We start from the raw sequence: 22,325 nt of genomic DNA on the forward strand, positions 1-22,325 counted from the left end.
AAATAATCACCCAATTAAAATATGGGCAGAGGATCTGAATAGGCATTTCTCCAAAGAACGGATACAAACTGTTAATAAGCACATGAAAAGATGCTCAATATCATTAGTCATTAGAGAAATGCAAACCAAAACCACAATGAGATATCACTTTGCACCCACTAGGATGGATATGATCAGAGAAACAGAAAATAGTAAGTGTTGATAAGGATATACAGAAACTGTAACCTTCATATGTTGCTCTGGGAATGTAAAATGGTACAGCCACATATGTTGCTGTGGGAATGTAAAATGGTACAGCCAGTAAGGAAAAGTCTGGCACTTCCTCAAAAAGTTAAACACATAAGTCACCATGTAACTCGGCAATTCCACCCCTAGGTAAGCAAGAGAAATGAAAACACATGTCCACACAGAAACCTGTACACAAATGTTCTTAGTGGCACTGTTTATAATAGCCAAGAAGTGGAAATAACCCAAATTTCCCTTTACAGATGAATGGATAAACAAAATGTGGCATACCCAGTCAAAGGAATATTATTTAGTCATAAAAAGTAAGAAGTACTTATTCATATTACAACATTAATGAACCTTAAAAACAAAAGGCCAGACACTGTATGATTCCATTTATATGCCAAGTCTAGAACAGGCAAATCCATAAAAACAGAAAGCAGATGAGTAGTTGCCAGGGACTGGGAGGAGGGTGGAATGGGGAGTGACTGCTAATGGACATGGAGTTTCTTTTTGGACCGATGAAATGTTCTGGAAATAAGATAGTGGTGATGGCTGCAAAACTTTGCGCATATACAAAAAGTACTAACAAATTATAAACTTTAAAAGAGTGGATATTATGGTAGCCGAAATACGTCAAAAAACTTTTTAAGTGAATGTCAAAGACAAGAAAATAAAGCTTTTCTTACATGGAATGTTAGAAATTTCTTTATTATTACTTATTATTAAGCACCAGCTTAATACTGCAAGAAAATTTTCAAATCACCCATCCACAATCCACTCCCCCCTTCGCCACCCAAATTCTTGATAAAGAGCTTTTCCAGTAAAGATGTGGTCTCTTCTCTTTTCTGTATAAAACTTTATGAAATAAAGGCAAAGAACTGTGTACATCTAGTTGTGGAATGCCGCCCGTGGCTGTGAAGGCATGGCTGCCCAGGCGCTCTTTACTGTCCAGGTCCCGAAAGACTCTTGTTCATGAACTGTCTCTTCACAAAGCAAGTCCACCACTAACAAGGGGGGACAGAAAAGAACAAACAGTGTGGGTCAAATCACAATGCAATTTCAAGGGTAAGGCCAGAATTCAAATTTATTTAATAACAAAGTTTCATGTTAGTCTGACATCAGTGTTGTAGATTATAAATTCCTCGACAGCACATGTAGATTTTTGTCTAGACTCAGAGGTCACTCAAATTGGAAAAAACAAAATAAGTTTAAACATTTGAGATACCGCACACAAAAAACCTGTTCCACAGGTTTATGATGCTCAGACATAAGAATGTATTACCAAAAATTATTGACATACTAGGCATATTTTCAAAGTTAAGCCACACTGCAATGCAGAAACTAAAAGTATTCTTGCAATGGAAGAGCTTAGCGTGTTCAATGGTGTCTACAAGACAGATAAAAATTGACTTACCAATTAAACAAAGACTTACTTTGCTAGGTTTATCATTCTGAGGGTCAAAAACTTTCTCACAAAGCCTCAGCCCCGTCTCTTGCCTTAGCTGCTGTAGGTAGGCCCTCATCACTTCTACAAGAAGCAGGGAGAGCATTAATACTGTATTTGAGAAAACATCCCAAATGTGCTTATTTACATAATAAAGCGGGCAATACAATTCTATGCTTTTGAACGGGATAAGAAATACAAATGACAGTCCAAATTATTTTATCTCTAGATTTATTTTCGTTCAAAAGATTCTCTGCACATGCCCACAGACACGGGGGACTGGTGGTTTGATGGGTTGAGCCCTCTACCACAGGATTTGCCCTTGGGAAGACTGTTGCTGCAAAGGAGAGGCTAGGCCTCCCTATAATTGTGCCTACGAGCCTCCTCCCGAGTGCCTCTTTGTTGCTCAGATGTGGCCCTCTCTCTCTAGCTAAGCCAACTTGGCAGGTGAAATCACTGCCCTCCCCTCTACATGGGATCAGACACCCAGGGGAGTGACTCTCGCTGGCAACATGGAATATGACTCCCGGGGAGGAATGTAGACCCGGCATCGTGGGATGGAGAGCATCTTCTTGACCAAAAGGGGGATGTGAAATGAAATGAAATAAACTTCAGTGGCAGAGAGATTCCAAAAGGAGCCGAGAGGTCACTCTGGTGGGCACTCTAACGCACAGTAACCCTTTTTAGGTTCTAATGAATTGGGGTAGCTGGTGGTAGATTCCTGAAACTATCAAACTACAACCCAGAACCCATGAATCTTGAAGAAAATTGTATAAAAATGTAGCTTATGAGGGGTGACAATGGGATTGGGAAAGCAATAAGGACCACACTCCCCTTTGTCTAGTTTATGGATGGATGAGTAGAAAAATAGGGGAAACAAACAAACAAACAGACAAAGGCACCCAGTGTTCTTTTTTACTTTAATTGCTCTTTTTCACTCTAATTATTATTCTTGTTATTTTTGTATGTGTGGCAATGAAGGTGTCAGGGATTGATTTTGGTGATGAATGCACAACTATGTAATGGTAGTGTGAACAATCGAATGTACGATTTGGTTTGTTTGACTGCATGGTATGTGAATATATCTCAATAAAACGAATATTAAAAAAAGATTCTCTGCATATCATATTTATTGTCAAGAATCTTATGGGAAAGTGACTAACCTATGAGCTATTTCACTCTGCATGTCAAACAAGGCAAGAAAAGGAGGGAGGAAGGGTAGAGAGAGTATTTTAAGTCAAATGGAGGACGTCTTCCTGTGCTATAACATACAAAGTGTAGATACTGTGTTCTTACCATCTTCCTGTTTGTTTGCAGGTTTAGCATAAATTGCATTAAGTGGAAAACCGGGCTCTCCAGGAATGGGAAAATTAGTGATTCCCAGTGTATACATTTCTTTCTCGCCTTGGCTTTTGGAATTACACTTAAAAATAAATAAATAATTATAGTTGAACATATATGTACACACATAAGGAAAAGAACATTAATATTCAAATCACAATTTCTTAATCTGTTAAAATTTTTGCGCCCTTTGGCAATTTGGTGAAGTCTACGGGCACTTTCTCAGAATAATGCTTTTAAATCAACAAAAAAAATTGCAAGGAAACCAATTATAGTGATATAATAACTAAAATATTTAAACCCCAAATTTATGTAATACTCATATTTTACTTTCTTATTAACGCACCAAGTAATAAGATCTAGCAGTGGGCCTAAAACCTACTGCAATTTTGAAGTAGTGATGAGTGTGAACAATATTTCAAAATATCTTCACCTCTAATGTAATATGAAAATACTGTGATTTCTATTGGAGAAAAAGCCATAAGTATTGTTAAAACTTCTGTGGGTTTTTGCCTACATCAATAATTGAAGTAAATGCTAAATTCAGTTAGAGGTTAGTGAAAAAAGAGATGTAATTTGTTCCACTCAAGTCCATGGACCCTTGAATTCTATCCTTGGATCCCAGGTTAAGAGCCCCTGAGCCAAGGACTTAAAAGGAATTTATTTGTCAAGATTTCTGTCTTGTGAAAATACATGCAAAGACTTACCACAGCACAACCCTCATCTTTTTGCTAGTCAACTGCACTAAGAGTTTGGAGAGCTAAACTCACATTGCCCTCTTAAGTCCATCCTCCAAGTCTGAGAATGTATTTTCTATCTGACCCCAAAGTCTTTTAACAAATTCCGGGTGGCTAAGAGGGTAAACATCCATCAGTAATTTCCTGAAATATGATCATCCAAGTTTTATTACCTTTTGGAGTTTCTTTAGACACTCAGAAATATAGAGTGTTATATATATCAAGGTCCTGTCAGCTTCATTCTATGGGGGGAGAGACAAAATTTAAAAACAGTTCTCATCAAAACATAAAAATCATGTGTGATAAATGAATTCAAACTTTTTTTTTTATTATCTATTGAAAACTATAGTAGACTTGCTATAGCATCAAAAATACCCATTCTCCAAATTCACAGCCTTCTTTTTTTAATACAACTTTACTGAGATATAGTCACACACCATATAATCCACCCAAAGTATACAATCAGTGACTCACAGTATCATCATATAGTTGTGCATTCATCGCTACACTCAATTTTAGAACATTCTCATTACTCCAAAATAAAGAAAAAAATCAAGTCTACTAGATTGCAGTTGAACAGATTCAGGTATTACCTTCTAGCTATTCTAATACACTAGAAACTAAAAAGGAATATTTATATAATGTTTAAGAATAACCTCTAGAATGACCTCTCAATTCTATTTGCAATTTCTTAGCCACTGAAACTTAATTTTGTTTCATGTCTTTTCCCTGTTTTGGTCAAGAAGGCATTCTCAATCCCACGATGCCAGGCCTAATTCATCCCTGCGGGTCATGTCTCACGTAGTGGGGAGGGTAGTGAGTTTATTTGCAGAGCTGGCTGGGGGAGAGAGGTCACATCTAAGCAACAAAAAGGTTTCTGTGGGGGTGACTCTTAGGCATAATTATAAGTAGGCTTAGCTTCTCTTTGCAGGAATAAGTTTCCTAAGGGCAAGCCTTAAGATTGAGGGCTTGACTTACTAAATTGGGATTCACTAATGCTTGCAAAGAGTATCAGCAGTTTCCCAGGTGGGAAAGTTTAATGTTTCCACATTTTCTCGCAGTCCCTCAAGGGGACTTTGCAAATACTTTTTTATTTTCTGCCCAAAATACTCTGGGAGGTATTGGGGTATTACATTAACCTGTACTCCACAGGCTTCTGAAGCCCCTCTCCACCCACTCTGGGCAGGGAGTCACCAGCTTGTACCCCTGAGCTATGTGGCTGCTCATTTACTTTCTCTGCTCCCCTCTTCCTTGGGCTCCTGAGGAGCCATGCAAACAACCCCTTACTTTGTGTAGGATGGAGAATTAATAAAAGCTGCTGGGAAAATCTGACGCACACCATATGCTTGGTTCATAGTTAAAAACCTTTTCACTTCAGGGTCCCTGCCAAGAACTGAACCATTCATTACTCTAAAGGAGGAAGCAATTATTTCACATGTGACTTGTTCTTGAAGGGCTCCAAAAGCCCAACATCTTGGCTTCACCAAAAAGAAAATGTAAAGAAAAAGAACAGATACTGATCTAATGTGGTCTTTTGGGTCAAATTTTACAAAGATTTATACTTAAAAAAAAAACCCTACACATTTCCCTGTTTTTAAGACCATAGGATATTCCAGAGAGTGGAATGTGGCAGAATTATAATATTTATTTCATATTATTATGAACATAACACTCAGACCATGTATTGGTCTATAAAGCACCGTTAAAAATTACAGAATGTTTAGACTACAATGTGTAGCCCAAGAGTCTATAAATAAAATATTTACACCCCATTTGATTCTAAAAGATCAAATTAAGCAAGGAGAGGCCCAAGTTCCACACTCCAGAATATTACCAAGAAAATTCATTGACATTACTTGTAATTTGCTCAAAGCAGGAACTTAGAAAACTTTTTTTTCTTTCTCATTTTCCCCTTCTTCTTTTCTGCCATCTCATCTCCCTTCTCCCTTCCCCTTGTCCGTTCCTCACAGGAACTAAGAGGCAGTTGGGGCTTCAGAGCAGGGTTAGGGTCACTCAAGTCTCTTCATATTTCCACTTCAGGTAAAGGACACAAAAGTATGTAAAAAATAACAGAGCACAAAGGCTTTTTTGGTATTGGACTAGTCCTCAACAAAAGCCTAGGGTAGGTACAAAGTGGGTGCTTAATTAATTTTGAATAAGTAAAGAAAGAACTAGACCAGGGGTTGGCAAACTTTCACTGCAAAAGGGCAAGCGGAAGTATTTTAGGCTTTGTGAGCCACAAACCAACGAGCCTGGCTGTGTTCCAGTAATGCTTTATTTACAAAAAGAGGCAGCAGGACAAATTTGGCCCCTGGGCTGTAGTTTGCTGACCCCTGGTGTAGATTCTGGAGGGGAAAAGAGAAACTAATATATGCATTCTCCTTCTCTCTCTCTCTCTCTGACACACACACACAATCTAACAGTAGACCATGTTCTGGATTTTAAAAACCACGTAATTTCATTTCATTTCTATTCCCCTGTATAATAACCCTGACTGCAAGGTAGACATTATCCCCAACAGAAAATTAAATTCAGTGTTAAAAGCTCTATAATTTACCTTAATTTCATAGTTTTTGAAGAAGACATTGGCTTTGAAGTAATAGATGGCCTCATCCACAATGTCTGTATCTTTTGCTATGCAAGACATAGGGAAAGAAGGCAGAGAACATTAGGCAAATGTAAGATATAACATCTAAAAAAGCTAAAGAGAAATTTAAAAATCCAAGCTCAACTGTCAAAGAGTTTTGAGGTTGGGTAAAATAAAATGAGGCTTCTGAAAAATAAAATCCTTAGAAACAATATCTAAAAAATACAGTTTATTTTTATTGCTTTATTGTTTTTTTTTTAATCATCATTTTATTGAGATATATTCACATACCACGCAGTCATACAAAACAAATTGTACTTTCGATTCTTTACAGTACCATTACATAGTTGTACATTCATCACCTAAATCAATCCCTGACACCTTCATTAGCACACACACAAAAATAACAAGAATAATAATTAGAGTGAAAAAGAGCAATTGAAGTAAAAAAGAACACTGGGTACCTTTGTCTGTTTGTTTCCTTCCCCTACTTTTCTACACATCCATCCATAAACTAGACAAAGTGGAGTTTGGTCCTTATGGCTTTCCCAATCCCACTGCCACCCCTCATAAGCTACATTTTTATACAACTGTCTTCGAGATTCATGGGTTCTGGGTTGTAGTTTGACAGTTTCAGGTATCCACCACCAGCTACCCCAATTCTTTAGAACCTAAAAAGGGTTGTCTAAAGTGTGCATAAGAGTGCCCACCAGAGTGATCTCTCGGCTCGTTTTGGAATCTCTCTGCCACTGAAGCTTATTTCATTTCCTTTCACATCCCCCTTTTGGTCAAGAAGATGTTCTCCGTCCCACGATGCCGGGTCTACATTCCTCCCCGGGAGTCATATTCCACGTTGCCAGGGAGATTCACTCCCCTGGGTGTCTGATCCCACGTAGGGGGGAGCGCAGTGATTTCACCTTTCAAGTTGGCTTAGCCAGAGAGAGAGGGCCACATCTGAGCAACAAAGAGGCATTCAGGAGGAGACTCTTAGGCACAAATATAGGGAGGCCTAGCCTCTCCTTTGCAGCAACCGTCTTCCCAAGGGTAAAACTTATGGTAGAGGGCTCAACCCATCAAACCACCAGTCCCCTATGTCTGTGGTCATGTTAGCAACCATGGAGGTGGGGTAGGCGAATACCCCTGCATTCTCCACAGGCTCCTCAAGGCGGCACTACATCTTTTTTTTTTTTTTCCTTGTTTTTCTTCTTTTTTTTTTTTTTTCCTTGTTTTTCTTTTCTTTTTTTTTTTTTAACTTTCCCTTCTTTTTTAAATCAACTGTATGAAAAAAAAAGTTAAAAAGAAAACAAACATACAATAAAAGAACATTTCAAAGAGACCATAACAAGGGGGTAAGAAAAAGACAACTAACCTAAGATAACTGCTTAACTTCCAACATGTTCCTACTTTACCCCAAGAAAGTCACCTAATATAGCAACATTTCTGTGAACTTGTTCCTACTATATCCATCAGAAATTAACAGACCATAGTCATTTCTGGGCATCCCCAGAACGTTAAATAGCTTATCTGTTCTTCTTGGATTATTGTTCCCCCTTCCTTAATTGCTCTCTACTGCTAGTTCCCCTACATTCTACATTATAAACCATTTGTTTTACCTTTTTCAAAGTTCACATTAGTGGTAGCATATAATATTTCTCTTTTTGTGCCTGGCTTATTTCGCTCAGCATTATGTCTTCAAGGTTCATCCATGTTGTCATATGTTTCACCAGATCGTTCCTTCTTACTGCCGCGTAGTATTCCATCGTGTGTATATACCACATTTTATTTATCCACTCATCTGTTGAAGGACATTTGGGTTGTTTCCATCTCTTGGCAATTGTGAATAATGCTGCTATGAACATTGGCGTGCAGATATCTGTTCGTGTCACTGCTTTCCGATCTTCCGGGTATATACCGAGAAGTGAAATCGCTGGATCGAATGGTAGCTCTATATCGAGTTTTCTAAGGAACTGCCAGACTGACTTCCAGAGTGGCTGAACCATTATACAGTCCCACCAACAATGAATAAGAGTTCCAATTTCTCCACATCCCCTCCAGCATTTGTAGTTTCCTGTTTGTTTAATGGCAGCCATTCTAACCGGTGTTAGATGGTATCTCATTGTGGTCTTAATTTGCATCTCTCTAATAGCTAGTGAAGCTGAACATTTTTTCATGTGTTTCTTGGCCATTTGCATTTCTTCTTCAGAGAACTGTCTTTTCATATCTTTTGCCCATTTTATAATTGGGCTGTCTGTACTATTGTCATTGAGTTGTAGGATTTCTTTGTATATGCAAGATATCAGTCTTTTGTCAGATACATGGTTTCCAAAAATTTTTTCCCATTGAGTTGGCTGCCTCTTTACCTTTTTGAGAAATTCCTTTGAGGTGCAGAAACTTCTAAGCTTGAGGAGTTCCCATTTATCTATTTTCTCTTTTGTTGCTTGTGCTTTGGGTGTAAAGTCTAGGAAGTGGCCTCCTAATACAAGGTCTTGAAGATGTTTTCCTACATTATCTTCTAGGAGTTTTATGGTACTTTCTTTTATATTGAGATCTTTGGTCCATTTTGAGTTAATTTTTGTGTAGGGGGTGAGGTAGGGGTCCTCTTTCATTCTTTTGGATATGGATATCCAACTCTCCCAGCCCCATTTGTTGAAAAGACCATTATGGCTCAGTTCAGTGACTTTGGGGGCCTTATCAAAGATCAGTCGGCCATAGATCTGAGGGTCTATCTCTGAATTCTCAATTCGATTCCATTGATCTATATGTCTATCTTTGTGCCAGTACCATGCTGTTTTGGCAACTGTGGCTTTATAATAAGCTTCAAAGTCAGGGAGTGTAAGTCCTCCCACTTCGTTTTTCTTTTTTAGAGTGTCTTTAGCAATTCGAGGCATCTTCCCTTTCCAAATAAATTTGATAACTAGCTTTTCCAAGTCTGCAAAGTAGGTTGTTCGAATTTTGATTGGGATTGCATTCAATCTGTAGATGAGTTTGGGTAGAATTGACATCTTAATGACATTTAGCCTTCCTATCCATGAACATGGAATATTTTTCCATCTTTTAAGGTCCCCTTCTATTTCTTTTAGTAGAGTTATGTAGTTTTCTTTGTATAGGTCTTTTACATCTTTGGTTAAGTTTATTCCTAGGTACTTGATTTTTTTAGTTGCTATTGAAAATGGTATCTTTTTCTTGAGTGTCTCTTCAGTTTGTTCATTTCTAGCATATAGAAACATGACTGACTTATGTGCATTAATCTTGTATCCTGCTACTTTGCTAAATTTGTTTATTAGCTCTAGTAGCTGTATCGTCGATTTCTCAGGGTTTTCTAGATATAAGATCATATCATCTGCAAACAGTGACAGTTTTACTTCTTCTTTTCCAATTTGGATGCCTTTTATTTCTTTGTCTTGCCGGATTGCCCTGGCTAGCACTTCCAGCACAATGTTGAATAACAGTGGTGACAGCGGGCATCCTTGTCTTGTTCCTGATCTTAGAGGGAAGGCTTTCAGTCTCTCACCATTGAGTACTATGCTGGCTGTGGGTTTTTCATATATGCTCTTTATCATGTTGAGGAAGTTTCCTTCAATTCCTACCTTTTGAAGTGTTTTTATCAAAAAGGGATGTTGGATTTTGTCAAATGCTTTTTCAGCATCTATTGAGATGATCAATTGATTTTTCCCTTTCAAGTTTTTAATGTGTTGTAATACATTGATTGTTTTTCTTATGTTGAACCATCCTTGCATGCCTGGAATGAACCCCACTTGGTCATGGTGTATGATTTTTTTAATGTGTCTTTGGATTCGATTTGCAAGTATTTTGTTGAGGATTTTTGCATCTATATTCATTGGGGAGATTGGCCGGTAGTTTTCCTTTTTTGTAGCATCTTTGCCTGGTTTTGGTATTAGATTGATGTTAGCTTCATAAAATGAGTTAGGTAGTGTTCCATTTTTTTCAATGTTTTGAAAGAGTTTGAGTAAGATTGGTGTCAGTTCTTTCTGGAAAGTTTGGTAGAATTCCCCTGTGAAGCCATCTGGCCCTGGGCATTTATTTGTGGGAAGATTTTTGATGACTGACTGGATCTCTTTGCTTGTGATGGGTTGGTTGAGGTCTTCTATTTCTTCTCTGGTCAGTCTAGGTTGTTCATATGTTTCCAGGAAATTGTCCATTTCTTCTACATTATCCAGTTTGTTGCCATACAATTGTTCATAATATCCTCTTATAAGTTTTTTAATTTCTTCAGGATCTGCAGTTATGTCACCTTTTTCATTCATTATTTTGTTTATATGGGTCTTCTCTCTTTTTGATTTTGTCAGTCTAGCTAGGGGCTTGTCAATCTTGTTGATCTTCTCAAAGAACCAACTTTTGGTGATATTTATCCTCTCTATTGTTTTTTTGTTCTCTATGTCATTTATTTCTGCTTTAATCCTTGTTATTTCTTTTCTTCTACTTGGTTTAGGATTGGTTTGCTGTTCATTTTCTAGCTTCTTCAGTTGATCCATTAGTTCTTTGATTTTGGCTCTTTCTTCCTTTTTAATATATGCGTTTAGTGCTATAAATTTCCCCCTTAGCACTGCTTTTGCTGCATCCCATAGGTTTTGGTATGTTGTGTTCTCATTTTCATTCGTCTCTATATATTTAGCAATTTCTCTTGCTATTTCTTCTTTAACCCACTGATTGTTTAGGAGTGTGTTGTTTAACCTCCAGGTATTTGTGAATTTTCTAAGTCTCTGATGGTTATTGACTTCTAATTGTATTCCATTGTGGTCAGAGAATGTGCTTTGAATAATTTCAATCTTTTTAAATTTATTGAGGCTTGTTTTATGTCCCAGCATATGATCTATTCTGGAGAAAGTTCCATGAGCACTAGAAAAGTATGTGTATCCTGGTGATTTGGGATGTAATGTCCTGTATATGTCTGTTAAATCTAATTCATTTATCAGATTGTTTAGGTTTTCAATTTTCTTATTGGTCTTCTGTCTGGTTGATCTATCTATAGGAGAGAGTGATGTGTTGAAGTCTCCCACAATTATTGTGGAAACATCAATTGCTTCCTTTAGTTTTGCCAGTGTTTCTCTCATGTATTTTGTGGCACCTTGATTGGGTGCATAGACATTTACGATTGTTATTTCTTCTTGCTGAATTGCCCCTTTTATTAGTATGTAGTGGCCTTCTTTGTCTCTCAAAACATCCCTGCATTTGAAGTCTATTTTATCTGAGATTAATATTGCTACACCTGCTTTCTTTTGGCTGTGGCTTGCATGAAATATTTTTTTCCATCCTTTCACTTTCAGTTTCTTTGTGTCCCTGTGTCTAAGATGAGTCTCTTGTATGCAACATATTGATGGTTCATTTTTTTTGATCCATTCTGCGAATCTATATCTTTTAATTGGGGAGTTTAATCCATTTACATTCAGCGTTAAAACCGTGAAGGCATTTCTTGAATCGGCCATCTTATCCTTTGGTTTATGTTGCCATATTTTTCCCTCTCTCTATTAATATCCTTTATTGTACCCATACCGAATCTCTTTAGTACTGAACCTTTCTCCAAGTCTCTCTGTCCTGTCTTTGTTTCTCTGTCTGTAGGGCTCCCTTGAGTATCTCCAGTAGGGCAGGTCTCTTGTTAGCAAATTCTCTCAGCATTTGTTTGTCTGTGAAAAATTTAAGCTCTCCCTCAAATTTGAAGGAGAGCTTTGCTGGATAAAGTATTCTTGGCTGGAAATTTTTCTCACTCAGAATTTTAAATATATCGTGCCACTGCCTTCTTGCCTCCATGGTGGCTGCTGAGTAGTCACTACTTAGTCTTATGCTGTTTCCTTTGTATGTGGTGAATTGCTTTTCTCTTGCTGCTTTCAGAACTTGCTCCTTCTCTTCTGTGTTTGACAGTGTGATCAGTATATGTCTCGGAGTGGGTTTATTTGGATTTATTCTATTTGGGGTTCGCTGAGCATTTATGATTTGTGTATTTATGTTGTTTTGAAGATTTGGGAAGTTTTCCCCAACAATTTCTTTGAATACTCTTCCTAGACCTTTACCCTTTTCTTCCCCTTCTGGGACACCAATGAGTCTTATATTTGGACGTTTCATATTATCTATCATATCCCTGAGGTCCATTTCGATTTTTTCAATTTTTTTCCCCATTCTTTCTTTTATGCTTTCATTTTCCATTCTGTCATCTTCCAGGTCACTGATTCGTTGTTCAACTTCCTCTAGTCTTGTACTATGAGTGTCCAGAATCTTTTTAATTTGGTCAACAGTTTCTTTAATTTCCATAAGATCATCCATTTTTTTATTTAGTCTTGCAATGTCTTCTTTATGCTCTTCTAGAGTCTTCTTGATTTCCTTCATATCCCGTACTATAGTCTCATTGTTCATCTTTAGTTCTTTGAGTAGCTGCTCTAGGTGCTGTGTCTCTTCTGGTCTTTTGATTTGGGTGCTTGGGCTTGGGTTATCCATATCGTCTGGTTTTTTCATATGCTTTATAATTTTCTGTTGTTTTTGGCCTCGTGGCATTTGCTGAACTTGATAGGGTTCTTTTAGGGTTTGTAGACCTATTGAAGTCCTTATCTCTAATTTATCAGATCTACAGCTTCGTGGAGTACACTTTCTCTAACTAACCAGCAGGTGGCATCCACGAGCCACCTGTTCTCCACAAGCCAGCTCTCCCCTGCTTAGCCTTTTTTTTGGTGAGTGGGGGAGTGAGTCTTGTGGGGCCCAATTGGTGTACCAAGCTTGCGTGTGTAGTTGGTGTTGCCTGCCCTGTATGTGGGGCGTGTTTCTGGGCAGTCGGGGAGGGAGGGTGGCCCTAACAATCAAATCTCCCTGATGATCCTAGAGTTTTAAAGCTGCTGCAATAGTCTAATCCTTCAGTTCAGTCCTGCCACAGTTTGTCTCTGCCATTGACCCACAAGTCTTTGGTATTGGCGTATGGCTCCTGAGACTTGCAAGTGGGCCCCTCTTCCAGGCCGTGCACCCCGGGTCCTCTGTTGAGGGATGACTGTGCTATGTCACAGGTGAGTGCCGTCCCCCCAGGGCAGTTCTGGGCTGCTGGGCTGTGTAGGGAGGCTCCCAGTCTGCTCAAATGATGGCTGAATGGGGCTTTGTTAATTCACACTGCTCCACCTTCCCAGCTCTGGAACAATCAGCTGAGGCTGCAGGGAAGGCTAATGTCCACGCCCAGTTTTGTGGTGTGTGCCTGTTATTTGAAGCACTTCCGTCACACTGGGTTGTCTGGGGCAGCTCTGGGCTATGGGGCTGGCGATGGGCAGGAGTGTTTCCTGTCCACCAGGATGGTGGCTGTGAGCGGACACCCCCCCTTTCTTGGGAGGTTGTGGTGTTTAGTGAATTTTCTCAGCCACTGGATTATTGCCTTTTGTCTCAGAGCTCTCTTAGTTCTGCTCTTGACTTGAAGTGCCCAAATTGCAATTCTTTGAAGCTTTCTGTATTGGGCTTCTTAGAGTAATTGTTTTAGAAAAAGAAGAAAGGATTAAAAAAAAACAAAAAACAAAAAAAACAGGGCCCTCCTCACAGATCTAATGGGTTATTGAAATGCTAATAGACAAAGCAACCAGGGCCATTAAGGAAAGGTCCACAGGGCAGAGAGATCAGCTTTTCTTCGGGATTTGCATATGCGCCTCAAGGCCTGAGCTCCGCCCTTCCCCTTTCTGTGTTCACCAGAACTCCAAAAATCCTCTGCTTTTATTTTGGAGTTTTTCGTGTTGTTTTTTTTTTTCTATGCCTGTCTCCTCTCTGCTGGGCTGGCAGCTCTCAGATTCTCTGGTGTCTGGTCTCAGTCTATCTATGGTTGGAGTTTGAATCGGTAGAATGAGTTTCGGAGAAGGGCTACCACTGCAGTTCTCCCTTCTCCTTCCCGGAGCTGGCAGCCCCTCCTCCCACGGGACTGAGCCTGGCAGGGAGGGGCGCGGGTCCCCTGGCCGCAAAAACTTACAGATTTCGCTGATCTCAGCAGTTCGACATTTTCATGAGTGTTGTATGAAGTATGCCCAAAGACAGATTGCTCTGTGGTGTCCAGTCCACGCAGTTCCTGGCTTTTTACCTACTTTCCTGGAGGAGTAACTAAAACTTACAGCTCACCAGTCTGCCATCTTGCCCCGCCTCCTGCCGCTTTATTGTTTTTATAGAAGTTACATATGCTCATTATTAAAAAAAAAAAAAAAAAAAAACAACAACAATTCAGGAAAAAACATTGTTATTGGCACCCCAAATCCTACTGTGCAGAAATAACTACTATTAACTTTTGGTGAACATCATTCCAGACATTTCCTGATGCATTTATAAAAACAGACTCAAACACAGAGACTAACTTTAACAAAACACTTTTTAAAAATGAAAACTTATTCAAAATAATTTTATTTGAATTTGCATACTACAGTTTCAGGGGAGAAAGACACCCTCAATTGTCATTTGGGAGCATGCTGAGGTTCAGGTATGTATCTTTCTTTTTATGAAAATGATGACTTAAAAATTACTTGTACAAGTTGTTCTAGATGGTGAGAGACTGAGAAAAACCAGAAATACTGTTGTGACAAAGACGTATTTCATTATACAATTTCTTTGGCAATTTTTTGTTTTTCTTTTCTTATTTTAAAAAGGTCAAAATCTCAGGGTCTTTATATCCGGCAGCTGGTCTCAGCAATGCCAGGACAGTTATTTATGTTTCTAGTCCATGAACTGCATCCATCTCACACAAAGAAATGCAAAGTAACCCTGAAGGCTTTGTACCGTGCAATTCGGTTGTCTTGATCCCAACTCTTTTTCCTAATGAAGAATTTCAACAGAATTCTAATTCTAGACTTGTAGCTAGCCCTCGCAATCTATTTTCTTATCTGAGAAAAGGAAAACACCTTAGAGGATTTGATACTGTTTACAAAACCAACCAGTTTTTCTAAATGCAAAAATATGGGGGCAGGGAGGTTGTACAGGGTACAGAACCTAGAAGAGTGCTTGGCACATAAAAGGCGCTGGGAAGATATCTGTAAAATGACAATGAATGAATGTGATCATTGCTAACAGTTATTTAGCTCACAGCACAGGTTTTTATTCCTCAATAATTCCTATTTAGTTCTAATCCAATCCCCTTGGGGAGAGCCTAGGTCATTCCTCATTGTCAGAAACCATGAAGATCTGGTTTCTTGGGGCTCCATACTCCCAACAACTGCACAGGTGGCAAACAGATTCATTCCCTCCTCAGTCAACTGCATCTTATCTTCTGATATATTATATGGCATTTTTTAATGATCTGAAACGGGTATTTTCTTGAGGAATTTGAATCACCACTGATTCTTACTCTTTTTTTGCACTGTAATTCTTTTACATTATTTTTCTTCTTTTTAGGTCTGCCTTTTTCCATCTGCTCCTTTTCCTTTATCTCAGAAGTAATTAAAGCCTATGGTGACTCACCAAATTTATTAAGTTTACTGAGCAATAAACTGGTGTTGAAAACAAAATTAAAGTAGAGGTCCAGTTCAATAGTCGGGCAGAGGAATGGTGATGGGGTCAGTACAAAATAGGTGATTATAATTATAGCCTTGGAAACCATGAATGGAATTCAGCTCTGACCTTTGCAAGACTAAGCCCTGGGAGCAGGGAAACCGTGTCTAATAAAATATAAAGTACATTGTTGGCAGAACATCCCAGCATTTCTCAGAAGAGTCTCAGACTATCTCTGAAAAAGAATGGGGCTTTCTAAACAGCAGGAAAAAAAAAAAAACAAACAGTTAAAAAAAAAAAAAAAGGCAGAGTACAAAAAAAAGGCAGAGTACCAAGAAAGAAAGCAAAAAGTTCAGACAAGTAGAAATGAGCATTGTTATACCAAACACTTAAAATTTTCTTAAATCTTAATAGCAATTAAGCCATTACGCAAAATGAAGATTCTGAAGAAGCATGGATAAAGGAAGCAGATTTAGATTTAGATGGGAAAAGAGCTTAAAATTTTTTTTTCCAGCTCGATGACAAAGAATGGGAGAATGGCATTCTACAGAGGTAGAGAATTAGATTAGTCTGGAAGAACTGATAGTGATGACAGGAACAGTGTCCAGAATTAGTCACATTCCCTCTTTCTCTCTCAACAAAATATCCTGGGGAAATTAGCAGCAACAATAGTTTCCTATTAGATTCAACACATTTAACAAAAATCTTGAAAGGTCTAGAATACAGCATCCACCAAGCAAGTAAAAAGTATAAGAAACAACTGGAGTGAACAATCTGAGAGAGGTGATCTAAGAATTTTCCCAATTTGATAAAGCCAGAGGGTTGCCAGGCATTTCACACCAAGACCTGAAAGGAAAGAAAAGGGATTTAGACTTACTCTCTCGAGGAGCGGGTCCTTTGAACTGACTCCTGATGGGTAACAGTGCCATGTTTCCAATGAGTCTGGTGTCGGGGTCCATGAGAGAAGAGTGGTAAGCCTGCAATGGCAAGCCAGGTGAGAATTCAGAAGCAGCAAGAGAGCAAATGTCACCAGAGCAGACAAGCAAATTTTCCCAAGGGAAAAAAAGAATAACACACCCAAGACTAACTAGGAGACGGGGAAGAAGGGATGGCAGCAGTGATGTGCTGGAGCTGGCTTTTACTGGCTAAAGAAAGAAAGCCAACTGTTAAATTTTGAAGAATTTTGCAAGCTGGTGGTGTGTTTATAACAGCCAATATTAAAGATTAAATTATACATAATCTTACAATTAAATAAATTATATTAAATACAAAGGTAATAAATACTTGAAACTTACCAGGTCCTCATTTTCAAAATTATATTTTACTACTGTCTATGCTCTTAAGGTTATTTACGTTTTTGTATCTTTATAGTGGGGATACTATCAAAAGAGTGGTACTCTACTTTTCCTAATTTCATGTTCAGTGGCATCATATTGATAGCTGGTAGGAGTATTTATACTAGAGAAATAGGCAAACACTATATAAATTAGGTTACTCTCTTCCAACTGGTTGTCAAACATTTACCAGGACCCAAGCACTAGCTTTTCAGCTCTGCCACTTCTTGACTTTATGTCCTTGACCATCATCACTGTTCTCCTAGCCTGTTTCCAAATTTGTAAAATGAAGAGAGATATACTGCCTTCAGCGGGCAGGTATGAGTTAAAAGAGAAAAATATCACATTTATGAGAGCAATTTATATGCCACTTCCTGGTTCTGCTTTTTAGAAGATGGCTGGCTTTTTGTAAGAAAACATGGGCCCCTGTCTTGTGATTCATTCTTTTCACAATCAGTAAGCCCCTTCAATGTGCAAGGCATGGTGGCACAGTTTGGTCTATGCCCTTAGAGAACTTTCAGGCCAAAGAAGGCCACAGACATTAAATAAGAAATCACAAGGGAAGTCCATGGTGTTCTATGTGCAACTGGAAAGAGCACCAGGCTTTTAGCACTGTAGCTTAAAATCTGGCTTTACCACAAGTGTGTAACCTTGTAAAAGTTACCTACTTGAGCTTCTGCTTCCTCCTCTGAAAAAGGGGAACAATAAGGGGGTATCTACCTCATAAGGTTACTGGGGGATTAAATGGGATAATTTATATAAAGTATCTAGCTCAGGGCCTGCCCAGTGTACATGAGGAGTGAAGAGGTGGTAACTATAAGATTCATGAACTATTCATCTATAACTCTGGCTTGCTCCTTATCAGACACTATCAAAAACAGTCTCTGCCTCCTCTTCACCAGTCACACTCTTGTTACCTATTTCCCTTATAGCACTTGTCACTATCTGAAACTTTCTCCTTTATCTGTTTAGATGTTTATTGTCTGTCTCTCCATTAGAATGCAGGCTCCTTCAGAGCAGGCATTTGTTGGTCTTATTCATTGCTATTAACAGTACTTTGCAGGCAGTAAGTAGTAGGGGATGTTTGTTGTACGAAAAAATCACAAGTTGTGAAACCTTTTTCCTACTCTGCAAAATAAAGACCACACTGGTGTTTAATCTACCCACAGACTGGCTGTGAGAAATAAGGGACAACCAAGCCATCATCAATTTTTACTTTCACTGGCACACACAAAAACAGAAACATTTGCAAACCAGGTGCCGCCTCTGAGTCTGTTCTGGGGACCCTAAACCCAGCTGGCTCGGGGGTGGCAGCCACTTCCAGGGCGACAGGGGGGGAGTCCGGGAAGTGGGGTCTGCAGATGACAAGCAGCGAGAGGGACCTGCCCCCGGGGCGGAGGAGGAAGTGGGCCTAACAGGAAAAAGAAGCCGGGGCCTAGACTTAAAACATGAAAAATAAAAAACTTAGGTCTTGGCTCCGGCTCTAGAGAGGCTCTGGGAACCCTGCCTGACTCGGGAGAAGAAGGGGAGAAAGAGAGTCGGGATTTCAGAGACAGGAGCAGGAAGGGCGGAGGCCACCTTATCAACACGCCCCGGGTCTTTGACCTATTCTCCCCGCCCCCATGGCCGACACCCCCAAATTGGCAAGGGATCGACTCCCTCCCCTCGCATTTTCCTTTCCTCAAGGTCCTCGCTTCCTCTCTGCGCTCCTCCGCCCGCCTTCCCTTAGCACACACACGACTTCTAGCCACTCTCGCCGATCCCCGCCGTCTCCCCACCCGCCCCCGGCTGCGACCCCTCACCGGCATCTTGGCGAGACCCAGGTTCCGACCCAGATGAGGAAGATCAGGTCCGAAAGCAGGGCTTCCGGTCTGGCGGCCCGGGCGGGGTAGGCGGAAGTGAGCCGGAAGGGGCGGGCGAGAGGAAGACGAGGCGCTTCCGGCGTCGCTGTCCCCTCCGCTCCCTGTTGCGGCTGCGCAGATCAGAAAAGTCGCCAGGGGGCGCCGGAGCACTAGGCAGGAGCTCTCGTGCTACTGATCTTTGCCTCCTCGCCTTCCTACCCATGTGAGCGTTAAAAAGGCAGAGATTTTGTCAGCTTTGTATCCCCACGCCTATTAACAGTACAAAGTAAGCATCAGTAAATGTTAAGTGAAGTGAGTGAACCCAGTTCACTTGTTTTAAAAACGGGGAAACTGGAGAGCACAGAAGGGATTTGTGCATTACTCTGTATTACAATTCTTTGTGTAATGATTGAGCAAGTGGACTCTGGCTTTGACTCCCAGCTCCAGCATTTACTAGCTGTATAATTTTGGGCAAGTTAAGTAACCTCTCTGTGCCTCAATTTCCCCATCTGAAAACGGAGATAATAGATAACAGTACTTACCTCATAGTTTTGTGAGGATTAAAGGAATTATAAAGTGCTTAGAATTTAAATACCTGGAACATATCAAAATCTCAGGAGTTTTTTTAGCCCATTACTAGCAAGCGCCTCACTTTAAGCCAAGTTCATTCCTGCTGCAGGGCCTTTTCTTCCACCAGACCCTCAGACTGGACATGTCTGCCTGCTACATGTCCCCACAATTGACCTCTCATTTAGATCTGTGGTCAAATAGCACCTTTTTGGAAAGGACTGCCTTGAAAACAAAGCCCAAAATACACCCTTAGTGACTCTCATTTCATTACTGTTTCATTTTCTTCCAATGCCTTATCAGCCCCTGAAATTACCTTCCTTTCCTTGTTTATGGATGGTCTCAGCCACCCAGCAAGTCACTTCCATGAATGTCAGGCTTTGTCTGCCCTGACCCTGATTTTATCTCCAATGTCTGGCACTCACAGTACCCAGACCCAGTAAATTTATCTGAAGAATCATGTCAGGTCCTCCTACAAGAGTGAAATCTTTGACTGGACTTGTCATGTTCATCCTTGATATCTCAAGTGTCCAGAGGGGAAACTGAATCTGGCCCATCAATTCTTCCTTACAGGAATGTGCCAGACTTCCTGAGGAATGAAACCAGACAGGCATAGCTTAAGGAGCCAAGAAGAGGGTGATGAAGAGGGCAGGTAAAAAGTTACCTTTTCTTACTACTTGATGTGACAAAGTTTCTAACTAGGAATTAGCAAAGCTTGGAGTTCAGGGTGTTTTAATTCTTTCCATATGTGAGGGCCCGAGAATATCACCAAGCAGCCCAGCACATCCCAATTCCCACTGTCATTTTCTTCCCTGACTGCCCCTCGCCCAGGGCCTGGGCCCCCAGACACAAGTTACCACTGATATCTACGGCTCCTCAAGTTTTGATGATTTAATTAAAGTCAGTCAAATGTGATGTTGCAGGGGTACATCTGCTACCTAAGCACAAAGTAACTTGAAGTGACGCGCTTCTTTCCATTCTCCCTCATCAGCCTCAGCTTGCTCACTAGCCATAGAAAATGGTGCAAGAAACCACTTACTATGATGTTTTGAGAGTCAAACCTAATGCCACCTGGAAGAGTTGAAAAAGCCTTATGGGAAACTAGCCTTGAAATACCACTCTGATAAGAATTCTAATGAAGGTGAGAATTTTAAACAGATTTCTCAAGCTTACGAAGTGCTCTCTGATGCAAAGAAAAGAGAATTATATGACAAAGGAGAACGGACCATCAAAGAGGGTTGAGAAGGCAAGGGTTTTGACTTCCCTGATAGACACCTATGATATGTTTTTTTGGAAGTGGTGGAAGGATGCATAGAGAAAGGAGAGGTAAAAATGTACATCAGTTCTCATAACCTTAGAAGATTTATATAACAGTGCAACAAGAAAACTAGCTCTGCAAAATAAAGTGATTTGCAACAAATGTTAAGGATGAGGCGGTACGAAAGGAGTAGGATGCTGTCCCAATTGCTGAGGTATTGGAATGCAAATAAGACTTCATCAGATATGGCCTGGAATGGTTCAGCAAATTGTCTGTGTACATGAAGTACCAGGGCCTTAGTGAACAGAGCAGTCCTAAAGATAGATGAAAAAATCGCAATGGAAGGAAGATAGTTAGAGAGAAGGCTCTAGAAGTTCGTATAGACAAAGGTATGAAAGATGGCCAGAAGATAAGTCTATGGTGAAAGAGACCAAGAGGCAGGACTGGAGCCAGCAGATATTATCATTGTTTTAGATCAGAAGGATCATGCTGTTTTTACTTGACAAGACGACCTTTTCATGTGAATGGACATACAGCTGGTTGAAGTATTGTGTGACTTCCAAAAGCCAATCTCCACTCTTGATAACTGAACCATAGTCATTACTGCTCATCCAGGTCAGATTGTCAAGCATGGAGATACCAAGTGTGTGCTAAAGGAAGGTATGCCAATTTATCGTAGACAATATAAAAAGGGTCACCTCATCATCAAATATAAGGTAAACTTTCCTGAGAATGGCTTTCTCTCTCCTGATAAGCTGTCTTTGCTAGAAAAACTCCTACCTGAGAGGAAAGAAGTAGAAACGTAAGAAATAGATCAGGTAGAACTGGTGGACTTTGATCCCAATTAGGAAAGTCAGTGCCATTACAATGGAGAAGCAGGGGAAGGTGACGAACATCATCCCAGAGGTGGAGTTCATTGTTAAACCTCTTGGTGGGGGCCAGTGAATAACACTCACTATTGACATTTTATATGCAATAGTGAATAAGTGAAGGATTATAATAATATTCTCACTACTTGCTATTGCTGTTGTTTTAATATTCAACTAGAGTAGTGTTTTAAAAGTTAAATTAAGAATAAACTCAAATATAAAAGCTCTCACTTTCTTAGCAAGACTTCAGTGTGCAAGATAAAGTTTAAAATGTGTAAAAACTATTTTTGGCTTAAAAAAAGAAAAGTCCCCTTGGCATTTGTTAGGCCATACCTTGTAATCATTTTTCGCTGTATACATGGACCAGCTTAGCATGAAATACTAGGTATAGGTATGTGTTGACTTCATTTTATGACCCTTCACTGTTATGAAATTAACATTAAGCTATGAAATTAAAACTGTATTTAACTGTCAATCAGAAAAAAAAAAACTTAATTGAAGAGAAGTGTTGGTCTATATAGTTGTTTGTATTAAGTGGGATTTGTTGTGATGCTTCTGCATTTATTCTGTTGCCTCAACTGTTATTTGAAGATGGCACAGTAATAATTGAGTCTGTGGTATCAGCAATGGAAATGATTGCTTTCTAAAGAATAGATTTATCATAATATGCTGCTTCTT

The 22,325-nt window shown here is 39.6% G+C and overlaps 1 protein-coding gene and 1 pseudogene across 1 annotated transcript; one reads left to right on the top strand and one right to left on the bottom strand.

The window, feature by feature from the left end:
- Positions 1-915: 915 nt before the first annotated feature.
- Positions 916-19,064, bottom strand: ARPC3 (actin related protein 2/3 complex subunit 3). The gene is made up of 7 exons (XM_037817342.1): positions 18,915-19,064; positions 16,656-16,755; positions 6,308-6,384; positions 3,924-3,992; positions 2,969-3,095; positions 1,662-1,756; positions 916-1,232 (listed from the first exon to the last, which is right to left on the bottom strand). Exons 1-7 carry the CDS (start codon positions 18,918-18,920, stop codon positions 1,170-1,172), a joined length of 537 nt encoding a protein of 178 aa, XP_037673270.1. The 5' UTR covers positions 18,921-19,064; the 3' UTR covers positions 916-1,169.
- A 1,474-nt stretch (positions 19,065-20,538) lies between these two features.
- On the top strand, positions 20,539-21,626 carry LOC119519518 (annotated as a pseudogene).
- The last annotated feature ends 699 nt before the right edge of the window (positions 21,627-22,325 follow it).

The sequence above is a fragment of the Choloepus didactylus genome, chromosome 23 (genome assembly GCF_015220235.1).
Source record: "Choloepus didactylus isolate mChoDid1 chromosome 23, mChoDid1.pri, whole genome shotgun sequence".
Lineage (NCBI taxonomy): Eukaryota > Metazoa > Chordata > Mammalia > Pilosa > Megalonychidae > Choloepus > Choloepus didactylus.

What these genes read in the sequence shown, in the direction of transcription:
- ARPC3 (XM_037817342.1), bottom strand. An exon ending in GTCTAAAGAAACTCCAAAAG is followed by an intron (nt 3,096 to 3,923) that starts GTAATAAAACTT and finishes TTTATTTTTAAG; the next exon opens with TGTAATTCCAAAAGCCAAGG. An exon ending in TGCAAACAAACAGGAAGATG is followed by an intron (nt 1,757 to 2,968) that starts GTAAGAACACAG and finishes TGCTTCTTGTAG; the next exon opens with AAGTGATGAGGGCCTACCTA.